The sequence below is a fragment of the Lactuca serriola genome, chromosome 9 (genome assembly GCF_051521515.1).
Source record: "Lactuca serriola cultivar US96UC23 chromosome 9, Lser_US96UC23_V15, whole genome shotgun sequence".
Classification (NCBI taxonomy): Eukaryota; Viridiplantae; Streptophyta; class Magnoliopsida; order Asterales; family Asteraceae; genus Lactuca; species Lactuca serriola.
The window spans coordinates 53364349-53376446 of record NC_136416.1 but is presented as its reverse complement, the minus strand read 5'-3'; the positions used below and the strand labels follow the sequence as shown (position 1 = coordinate 53376446).

Here is a 12098-nt window from a genome sequence, read left to right as displayed (position 1 = left end):
TGATTCCACAAATACTCTAACGTCTTTCGATTTCCACAAAGAAATCAAGCAAGAACAAACCCAAATGAGCTGCTTTTCGATTTTTGATTTTCAGTTTTAGATTTTAATAATCAAGCAAGAACAAACCTAAACGCCGTCCCTATCAGAGAGGTGGAACAACATCGTCGGAGAAGGAGAGAGATGAACGACTCAACCATCGTCTTCATCGAGTTGTAGATCGGAGAGATGGTTTTTTCGGAAATCAATTTTCGATCATATTCCAAAATGGTTCCAGAAATCAATTCTCAATCGAAATTAGAGGAAGTGATGGAGTGGTCATACGATGGTCCATGGCTAGAAATTACATATAGCTTGGTGATGGAGTGGCAGTGGTTTTCCATGGGAATACCAATCAAGGTACAAGCCATCTAAGCACCTCCAAATCTTGGGTTTTTAGTTTCCAAGTTTTGATTTTGGTTACCAGATATAAAATGAAGATGAAGTTGATGCTTTTGGTTATCTGGCATAAACGAGAGAGAGAGAGGTGGGACCCTTGCATATTAAATTTATTTATTTATTTTAAAAAAAGTAATAGTAAACCTCATAAATGGTCCCTGGGTAATGAAATGACAAAAATGCCCTTGACTTAACGGCTAGATGGTAACGGAGGGAGCCGGAAGGACCAAATGTTAAAAGTTTTGAAACCACAGGAACGATCTGTGAGGTTTTTTGAACTTAGGGACTAAATTTGTTATTTTCAAAAACCACATGGACCATTTTTTAGGTTTTGTCTAGAAAGAATTTTATGTGAATGACCCTAATTTTAGGTAATTCGATTTTGACTATACTCCAAGTTTCCTCCCGTCGGATTGGACTCTGGACTCTCCTCCCCATGGACTTGCCGCCTCCTTCATTCGCCATTCTCCCTCCACCTCCCGGCGCAAACCCGAACCCTAACTCTCAAATCTTTCCGCCCTACAACCACCATCACCACAACAATCCCACCACCGTCCCAACCCAACCTCCTGATCTCCACACTACCCTTTCAACCCTAAAACACCTGATCAACCTCTCTAAAACCACCATCCAGTCCCTTTCCAATATACTTCCCACCACCACCCCCGCCACCGATGCGATTGCCACTTGCCCTTACAACTCCAACCACCGGGTCCCTCCCAACTCCCTCTTCAACCACCACCTTCGATGCCCCTCTTCTCCTGCAGTTATTGATCTTGCCCTATGTGACTCCCTTCACTACCCTAACTCCCTTCAAGCTCCGCAATCTCCACTTAATCAGGAAAACAATTGTCTCACCCAGACGCTTTCCAACGATACGACCACAGACTTATGTCTTTCCCTAGATGGTTACCATATATCACTTGATTCGAATTTTTTCTACCGGGATTGTCCCGCGGTTGTTACATTTCCTCATGACAATAACAAATCTGATTGCACGCTTACGTTGCCTGCTGTTTTATCAGCTGAGTGTGCAGATTTAACAGGTGATCGTAGCATTGATATAAACGACACCATTGATGGTTTGTGTAGTAGTTCTGGTCTTGTGGAGCTACTTGCTTCTGAATACTGGAATATTAGAACTGAAATTAATCAATGGAATGATTATCCCGCTAGTTATTCTTACAGCGTCCTTCGCTCAGTTTTATGCTCTTACATATCTCAGAAGGAATATCTAATGGAATGGATCTTGGTGAATTCTCCATTTTATGGTGTTGTGATTGATGTGTTTATGAGGGATCACATTCTCTTATTGTTTAGGCTCTGTTTGAAAGCCATAGCTAGGGAAGCTGCTGGGTATCTGGTTTCGATTTCTAAAGGAGACCCAAAAGATGGTAAATTTTGCTTTCAGTGTCCTGTAATGTCCAGAGTATTGACATGGTTAGCTTCACAACTTGCTATATTGTATGGAGAAGTAAACGGAAAAGTATTTGCAATCAGCATGTTAAAGCAATCCCTACTGATTTCTGCATCAAAATCTTTGTTTCTTTTTGGTGAACAAAGGGCTAGCAAATCAGTAAATGTAAGTAAGATCGATGGTAAAGCTGTCATGGAACATGATGGAAGAACACCATGGATAATTTTGGTTTCCCAGGTAGCAGCAGCTGTTGCAGCATTACATGAGCGTTTCTTCTTTGAAACAAGAATAAGAACCATACGAGCTTCACGGTTTGTTCCAGTTTATCAAAGGTGCTTACATTACTGATTACTTAAACACACTTATTCAGTTATTCTCATAGTATTTTCTCATCTTCCAGTTAACATTTAACCATATTTCAGAGTGCAAGAACATGGATATATATCAAAAATGGCTGATGAAGAACGCGGAAAGCGTTCAAATTACAGAGCTATAATTGAACATGATGGAGTGCTTTGGCATCATGGAGGTAACCAGGTAGTAATCTAAACTTGTAAATTGTAATTGTCCCGTATTTAGTAATGGTTAATTTTGTTTAGTCTAATCTCAATATCTTTGGATAAATCATTATAGGATGGAAATAAGAATAAGTCACGAGAGGAATTGTTAGCTGAAGAAAGGGATTACAAAAGAAGAAGAGTGTCATATCGTGGCAAGAAAATGAAAAGAAGCACAACCCAGGTGAACAACTATAATATTTCTTTGTCATCAACATATCCTTTTATCAATGTGCTTATGTTTGTATTTTTATCATTAAAAGGTGATGAGGGATATAATTGATGAATACATGGAAGAAATCAAGCATGCATACATGGCTGGGAGTGGTCAATCTTCTTTAGATTCTACAAAGCTTGCATCAAAAGCTTCTTCCATGAATGATTTAGATAATGAGGCAAAGATATCAAAGAAAGCAGTTCCACAAAGTAATCGGAAAGAGAAAGACTCAGTTTCTGATATCAGTATGAAATCATCAAGATTTGGGGATGAGATTAAAGAAAAAAGTAACAGAAATAGAGATCAAGAATATCATACTAGTAAGAGCCGATCTCATGATCATAGGAAACAAGATGAGTATAAACACTCGAGAAAATATCAAAAGAGGAATGAATTTGAGGACAGATATGATCCTTCTAAATCTCATGATATGAATCATGATGATCTCTAATCAATATACCAATTTTGTTAGACAGCAACTAAGAAGAGGTATGTTCTTGAAATTGTTTTTGTTTTTTTTTTTAAAGTTATTTTTCATTTTTGGTAATGGGGATGTGTTGATTTAAGTTGTGACATTTTGCACGAAACTTGCAGTAGGAAATACTATCCAGGCTTCAGCAGTTTATGAAACTCTGTATCCACCCTTGTATCCTTTGTTGTTATTGATGTTCATTTACTTCCTATTTTTAATTTCTCTTTAATCAACATAACAAAAGATGTCCATTCACATTTAATTAGGGCCCCACTGATGTGATATGCATAGTTTCTTCGTTTTGACCATCAAGAACTTTATGGTTAAAATGGTAATTTATAGCACGTCACACACGTATATATCTAATGTGTGGATGTATATTAATTCTTTTCTAACTCCATTTTCAGATACACTTGTGTGTATTGGTTTTACCAATTCCATCTTCACACATATATCACCCTTGCTTCTTGTGGGGTTGAATAAATTCCCTTTTTTTTTTTTGGCTTTTGCAGGTGAAAATGGTTAATTTGTGCTGCAAGAAATATATAAACATGCAACAGCCACATGGATGACTTTGTTTTAGTAAATATAGATCAATTTTTATGTTGATGAGTATTTAATGATGATGGTATATTGTATTTACTTAAAAGACTTGTGATAAATTTTGAACAACTTTGAAGATCAAAAATCATAAGGGAAAGTGAAACGTATGGACATATGGATTATTATATATAATACTAATGCTTTATGGCTTTATTGCTTAAAAGTTAAAAGAAAACAATTTTGACAACTAATTGTAGGAGTATAGTTAAATGAATCAAATTTATGTAGTTAAAATGCTTGGAGCACTTGATTTCACAATCTTTATTTCAATCAAATGCAAAATGAGAAACCAGTTGGGTTGTGAGGTTCGTCTTAAAGCTGACATAGAAATCTTCGTTAGGAAGATCCTTTCAAAAAAAAAATTGTAATCTTTTTGCAAGAAATAATGTTCACATATGACAAAGTGCAATTTATTTAAAGATTTATTGTAATAATTACCAAAGTTATTAAGAAAATATCTGAATTTGAAAAAGTATATATATTTAAAATAATATGAACCAACTTGGTAGCTTTTTATTACTTTAAAGTTTAAATGGAAATGTTGCTGAAGTTGAAACATGAATTTTTGCTATTTTAAACTTTGGTGACCAAAGCAGACACCAGGAACGATTATTATTTTGTATTTTATCTCTTTTTGTAATTCACTCTGTTTAAAATTTTATAAAGGGACTACTATTGAAAAATGTTAAAACCTTAGGGTTGTTTATGACAGAACTTCTAAACTTCTGTCTCTGCCACGGTGACTCAGGATCCTCTTCTTTATGGCAATTGAGAGGATCAATCTTTTCCTTTTTAGCATCTCTTATAATCTTTTCCTTTCCGGCGACAGACATAAAAACAGAAACGACAATTACAACGACCGGTGGCGGAGAAACGGTGGCGATGGAATCTCCTTCGGAAAAAAGACTCGAAATAATCACGAAAACAACAACCAACAATGGAATCAAGTGCAAAGAACGTGAGCGCGCACAACAACGAGGACGACGGGGGATGTTGCTAGGGATAGGGTTTTGGATGCAAGGATTTCGTTGTTACCCGTGGATGGCGGTCATCTTCTTCCTTAAGGACGGACTCCATGTAGATCCATCGACGCTGCAAATCCTCCAGAATTCCGCAAATCTTCCGATGGTTGCAAAACCGTTTTACGGCCTTCTCTCGGATTCATTTTATATCTCCGGCCAACATCGTATCCCATACATTGCCTGCGGAGGTACCATTACGTTTTTATCCTTGTTCTTCGCATCTCGTGAATCTAATTCTTCATTTATTGATTATACGTTTTTTATTCTGCATCTTAATTAACACGTACTTGTATGCGGCTGTGGTTGTAATCATAGTAAACCGTTTTTCAATCTATTCCGCCATTTACAAATCAAAAATCGGTTACGATTTTGATTAAATTCGATCGTGGTGATGTTTTGCAGCGTTTTTACAGGCTGTATCGTGGTTCTCCATTGCATCCCTACCACCTTCAAGCATCTCCTTCTTCACAATCACCATTAACCTCCTCCTCGGAAACCTAGGCGCTTCAATAGTCGAGGTCGCAAACGACGCCGTAGTAGCAGAATGCGCGAAGCAACCCGCCGGAAATTCAGCATCATCCTCTTCCTCCGATCTCCCATCATTCGCGTGGGTGGCTGGATCAATTGGCGGTGTAATGGGAAACCTTTTGGGTGGCATTTCAATCGAACGATTCTCCTCACAAACAATGTTCTTATTCTTCGGAATCCTATTAACTCTTCAGTTCTTCTTCACAATCTCTGTAAACGAAAAATCCCTCAACTTACCAAAAAGCAAATCCAATCACGGAATACGAAAACAATTCTTAGATCTCTTACTCGTGCTAAGAAAACCCGAGATTTATCAACCGATTTCATGGTTTGCAGCATCATACGCCATAATCCCAGCCCTAACAGGAACAATGTTCTACTACCAAACACAACATCTAAACATCGAATCATCAGTTCTCGGAATGTCAAAAGTATTCGGTCAAGTCGCGATGTTAACATGGGGCATCGTTTACAATCGTCGTCTAAAATCCATCCCCCCACGAAAACTAATCTCTATAATTCAAGCAATACTGGCGATTCTAATGGTGTCAGATTCACTATTCGTTTCCGGTTTCTATCATAGAATCGGGATACCAGACTCGCTATACGTCATCTTTGTTTCTGGGGTTCTGGAGGTTTTGTATTACTTCAAGACTTTACCTTTCAGCGTTCTAATGGCGAAGCTATGTCCACCTGGTTGTGAAGGGTCTCTAATGGCGTTTGTGATGTCTTCTATTGCATTGGCGTTTATTATAAGTGGGTATATTGGCGTTGCGCTTGCTTCGTATGTTGAGATTACAGAAACTGATTTTTCAGGGCTACGTAAAGCGCTGTTGATACAGGCGGCGTGTACTGTTGTGCCTCTGTTTTGGTCGTCGTTTATTCCAGAGAGCCCGAAGGTTGAAATTGGAAAAAAAGAAGAGTGAAGCAAAGAGTATATATAGAGATATGTTCTTTGATCATAGACAAAATTAGTGTATTTACGTGTAAGTATTGGATCTTGTTTACTTTTACAAAAGACAAATGCACAAAAGGCACATGGATCCGGTTAAGGGCAGGACCCGACCCGGCCACCACCATTACTAGAGACTGGTTAGGAACAAGATTGGCATATTACTAATTTACTAGGGACCGGTTAGTGTCATAATGGTCTTTTTATACATATGAATTTATTACCATCTCTTTATCTTGTCTTATATTTATTTCAATTTTTATTTATTTATTTATTTATTTATTTTTTTATTACAAATACTTAAAGGTTGGTATATGCATGGTGAAATATTTGGTTTGGTTACCGTTTATGTTTTTTTTGTATTTGTTTTGCAATGTCAACAAAAAGATAAACATGCATCAAAATTCAAAAGAATCATATATTTATTTTAAAACCAACACCTTTTTGCATCGTGTAATAAAGAATCCAACAGTAATGTATGAATGAAGAGCAAAAGATACACATTCTAGGTATAACCAAAATAAATTATCAGTATATAATAAATTATCAGTATATAATAAATATTTTTATTATCAAAATAATAATTTTATTAATGAAACAACTAACAATATTAAATATAGGCTACTATAATTTAAAAAAAATGGCATGTTGACTTTCCACTAATCATTTTGTGATTGCCCGGAGTTAAGAAATTTGTAAGTTGCAAACAAATACAAAAATTTCTTTATATGGTGTCAACTATGTTGTCTTCAAATAAACAATAACGTCTTGAATATATAAAAACTTAAATAAACTTTTGATTAAATAAATATAACAAAATAAAATACGTGATTAATAAATGCCTGGATAATCTATTAGAATTTTTTAAGTGGTGCTTCTTTTGTTTCACACTGGAGTAATATTTTCCATCATTTATAGAAAGCAGTCCAACAATAACTCAACATTAGTTTTTTGTATTTTATTTTATTACTTGTATTGATATGTCATCTACAAAGTAATCTTTTAGAATCTAAATCTCTATCTGAAACAGCACGTGGAAACATCATCTATCAATTGTTGATTTTAAACAATTTAATGGTCACACGTAGTTAAATTATGTTTCCTTATGCATATAGACAAATGTTATGCAAAAAGTCAGTGACACCACTCTTTCAAGGAGAGGCATCTAGTACATCCTTAAGCTATTTTCTTCATGGGTTCATGTGTGGTGGTTGATATGACATCTAAATGGAGATAGGAGCTTGGATCTGAGGATGCTACTTCAGATCTAAGCTTGGGATGGTCTTGTATGTCATAAAGTCCCTGTTAATGAGTGATTGAAGGAGCTATCTTGTCCCAAACCCAAACCCTAGAGTGAAAATGCCTAGATCTCCTTGGATTCACGTAAAGTTTGCCACTTTACGTGATGGATGGCCTTAGGAAGGGTAGATCTATGGTTTGAATCATCTGCATGGCTTGGAAAGCCTCTGTATGGATTCAGACCCGGTGGTACTCGGCGAGTCACATGGGTGGACTCAGCGAGTTGCTTGAAGATAGGCTGGAACTCGACGAGTTGGAAGAACAACTCGGCGAGTTGGTTGAAGATAGCCTTAGACTCGACGAGTCTGTTCTTGGACTCGGCGAGTCTTGTCGAAGAGTCCCAATCTTTTCTGGTTGAGTCGTGAATCGGTGAGTCAAGGGATGACTCGGTGAGTTGTGTGTGAGTGGACTCAGAGTTGTTGAACTCGGCGAGTCTCGGGGTGACTCGGCGAGTTGAGTCGCGGATTGGGGAATTTCTGAGCATGGGGAATCCGCGAGTCATCGGGTTGACTCGGCGAGTAGAGTCAGTCAGGGGTTGACTTTGACTTTGACCAAGGGTTGACCAGTTGTCTTCCAGGGGTATTTTGGTAATTATTGAGTTCAGTGCTTTGGTGTTGTTCAGTGGAGGAGTTCATGTCGGAGTTTGGAGCAGTGGGATCTTATTTGTTCAGTCGGCAGTTTCGAGGTGAGTTATCCTTACTATATCAACAGGGTCTAAGGCACCAAGGCCGACCCTTTATCGGATTGAGATCTGGGTATTTGTTGTATGTTATTGCTTTGATATGTTGCATCCTGGTAGCTAGGATGATATATGTTAGAGACTTGGTTGAGATCGGTATCATGAGATGTAGGGTGATGCTATGCTAGTGACCGGTTAGGTCGGTATCCTGGTTAGGATGATGATATGCTATGTGATCTGTTTGATCGATTTGTTGACTATGAATGCTTATATGATTGTATGTTTATCTGCACATGGTTGTTTGGACTGGAGTTGGGTTGAGGCGGGTCCTGCTTTACGCTGTAGGCCAAGATACCCAGGGCGGACCGGTTGTACCGAAGGCCTAGCGAACGGTCCGGATAGGCTGTAGGCCCCAAGAGGGCGGACCAGACGTGCCGAAGCTCGGAGAGTGGACCAGGCCGACTGAAGGCCCGGTGCAGGCGGACCAGTCATACTGTAGACTCAGAGAGTGGACCAGGTGGATTGAAGGTCCGGTGCGGGCGGACCAATCACACTGCAGACTCGATGTGTATGGCTAGACTCGGAGGGTGGACCAGGTGGACTATTGGCCGGTGCGGCGGACCAGTCACACAGTAGACCCGAAGTGCATGGCTATTCTGTGATCGGATATGTTATGGCATGTTATGCGTGTATGGTATATGTGGTTGGTATTTTGGGGATATCTCACTAAGCTTTCGGGCTTACAGTTGTGGTTTTATGTTTTTTTCAGGTTCTTCAGGAGACCGTGACAAGGCAAAGGCGTGATCGTACCGCTCCTCGTGTTTATGTTGTGATGAGATTCTGGGAATACTTTAAATAAATTGTATTGAAAACCTTTTTGTAATAACTTTAATGGAATCAGGTTGTTTTTGAAAATTTTAAATTGGTTGGAATTTTCGGTCGTTACAGAAATATTCAACGAATTTATGCATATATTGATTCATTCTATTTAGGCTTATATTTGGCGTGTCTATCTATTGTTTATTTTGTTCTTTACTTTTAGATAATACTGGTAGAAGATTTTATTTTGTTTTCCTCACCCAAACAATCAGTTGGATTCCAAAACTATTGAGGACCATTGTACCATATTGGAAAATTTAATAAAATGGATGCTTAACCATTTTATTCACATGTGTGTATTCTTTTTCATAGGGTTATATTTTGCAATTCTATGTATCATATTCAGTGAATGCGTATCGTTGATGTTTGTAGGGGAATGTGATCACTATTTTTTGGGTAGTTCATCTTGATATCTTGTCTTGGATCAAACTCATGAATTTGTACCATTTATTATTATCCACATATCACGAGCTAATAGAAAGACGATCTTACAAAAGTTAGAAATGCTTAACATATTAAGTGATTATAATTTTTTCTTATTTTAGGTTCCAATGATACACATGGAGAAAGTAATTAAGCATGGAAGATTGAAATTTAGGCATATATTCTACTTTCTAACAACTTAACCTATTTTTTCTAGGATAGAGTTAAATGTGAGTAAGATGATATAGTAAACACATACACTCAACCTCTTTTAAATTTTTAAAGAATTATCTTATAATTAATTTCATGAATCTTTAAAGAATTATCTTCTAATTAATTTCATGAATCTTGATACTCTAGAGCAAGAAGATTGACGATTAAGCCAATGTATGTTTTAAAATTTGATTTTTGTTAACTATAGATATTAGATTTTTCTATATGATCTTTTTTTCTTTTGTTACATACAAGTTTTTTTATTAATTTGTCTTTGGGTTGGTTCAACTCCAATTACTTTAATAGTTGGTCCAATTTTTTTGTATAACTCTTGGATAAAATTTCCTTTTAATATGATTCTAGATCACATACAAGACTTCATCAGATAACAGATTTATTTTTAGTTGAACTATTTGAAACCAATCTTAATAACCTATGTGTATGTGTTTATAGATTTTTCTCTTTGTAGTGTTTTTTTGAAGCTATAATCGTTCATTAATCAGAGTTAATTCATTTGTAGTTCAGTGGTTATGCCTAAAACTTTCTCTTAGAATGCAGTTTTTATTGTTTTATTGTTGTTGATTTTTTAATCTTGTGGATGTTTATGATTTGCATCGTAGTCCTTCTATTGAAGGGTTTATGTTACTTTTTACTTTGAGGGTAAAATTGACAATTGCTACTAACATGCTTCAAAGGCAATGAATCAACAGTTTACGTTTTCAAGTAAATAACCCTACTATACTAATGTAACATCCCAAAATTTCAGGCCAAAAATTTCATTTTTAAATAAGTTATTACATAAAACCATCAGTATAAAAACATTCATTATAATATCTCGTGACAAACCGAAGTGTCGGAAATCAAAACATATTATCATAAAACCATATCAGAGTGTAATCCCAAAGATCTCATGTGCAGAAAACATAGTGTGATGTGCTGCGATCGAGCCGGCTCCTTTTCTTGAAAACAAAGTACCGTAAGCATGAAGCTTAGTGAGTTCCCCAGATACCACATACCATACAACCCAACTAATCCATACATGCCATACATAGCCAAGAGTCATACATAACCAACATATCCAGAATCAAGTAAGGTGCTATGTGCCAAACATAGTCTTGCTAAGGTGCTATGTGCCAAACATAGTCTTGCTAAGTGAAACATCCCAAAAATACGACCCGAAAATTTCATTTTTAATATAACCAAAAATCATAAAACTGAGTATCATATAATAAAACCATACGCTACTTATCTCAAACTATACTAAAATACTGTGAGAAAGCTGTGTCACAACTGTATCAAAACATATCTAAGAAAACTGTATCAACTCCCAGGACAAAAACTGAAGCTGTGGTGTGTGATGCCATCATCCCGAGCTCTTACCTTTACTTGCGGAAGTACCTGGAACCAAAAACTGAAACCGTAAGCACGAAGCTTAGTGAGCTCCCCCAAACTACCACATACCACACAATAACAAATAAAACACATACTGGGCCTTGCCCACTGCATCGGACTGAAGTCCGGAACTAACTGCATCGGACCGAAGTCCGGAACTACTGCTAACTAAACGGGCCGGCATTGTGGCCGTAGACCCGTTCCTACTGGAAGGAAACCCACCTCGTGAACTGGCTGCTGTGTGTATGGCTCTGGAAGCTATCTGCTGCTGTTCCGGTATCTCCCCGGCTACAATTCCATAAACACACTCAATCAAATACTAATCACTACATTGGGGTAAAATGACTCTTTTACCCCTGGTCAAAGTCAACTCTCCCGGTCAAAGTCAACCTACAGTTGACCTGACTCGCCGAGTTGGGCCGCCAACTCGCCGAGTCTCTATTCTCATTTCTCAACCCTACTCGTGGCTACTCGTCGAGTATGGCATCAACTCAACGAGTTCCCTTTTGATTCAAAAACTCAAGCAATCTGCATCCGACTCGCCAAGTCGTATGAACAACTCGACGAGTTGTTCTTCGAGCTAAGAAGATTGCCTTGGACTCGCCGAGTTGTATGAATAACTCGTCGAGTTCCTCTATTACTGAGTCTGACCTCCAACTCACTGAGTCCACTCTACTACTCACTGGTCCCCACTCGACATCACTCAAAAGGGGAAAATCGGGGACTCGCGACTCGACTCGCCGAGTCGCTTGCATGCAGCTACTCTAGACTCGATTCTGCTTGAATCCAGCGTATAAAACTTATAGATCTGGGCTCCCTTAGCTCGATTAGCATGTAAAGATTCTATCTTTACGTGCCCATAAGCATCCATGAAGATAATAAGGCTCAAAAAGCATAATAAAGGCTAGATCTAGGGTTCTCATGCAAAGCATCTTCAAAAAGGCAATAGACCCGGGCTCTACAACTCCTAAATGAACAGATCTAGGGATATCTCGACCTATTAAGGCATC

At 37.7% G+C, this 12098-nt stretch overlaps 2 protein-coding genes across 3 annotated transcripts; both read left to right on the top strand.

The window, feature by feature from the left end:
• The first annotated feature begins 815 nt into the window (after window positions 1-815).
• LOC145072387 (U11/U12 small nuclear ribonucleoprotein) lies at window positions 816-3814 on the top strand. 2 transcript variants are annotated; one of them, XR_013691000.1, is made up of 6 exons: window positions 816-2184; window positions 2275-2389; window positions 2486-2593; window positions 2673-3115; window positions 3221-3429; window positions 3611-3814. XR_013691000.1 is itself a non-coding variant. In XM_079018800.1 (5 exons), exons 1-4 carry the CDS (start codon window positions 872-874, stop codon window positions 3075-3077), a joined length of 1941 nt encoding a protein of 646 aa, XP_078874926.1. In that variant the 5' UTR covers window positions 816-871; the 3' UTR covers window positions 3078-3115; window positions 3221-3814. The 2 variants fall into 2 exon arrangements, 1 of the variants encoding a protein (XP_078874926.1); XM_079018800.1 differs by having other exon boundaries at window positions 3221-3814.
• A 120-nt stretch (window positions 3815-3934) lies between these two features.
• On the top strand, window positions 3935-6473 carry LOC145072388 (Major facilitator superfamily protein). Its single transcript, XM_079018801.1, has 2 exons — window positions 3935-4911; window positions 5126-6473. The coding sequence occupies exons 1-2, from the start codon at window positions 4407-4409 to the stop codon at window positions 6175-6177; spliced, it is 1557 nt and encodes a 518-aa protein (XP_078874927.1). The 5' UTR covers window positions 3935-4406; the 3' UTR covers window positions 6178-6473.
• The last annotated feature ends 5625 nt before the right edge of the window (window positions 6474-12098 follow it).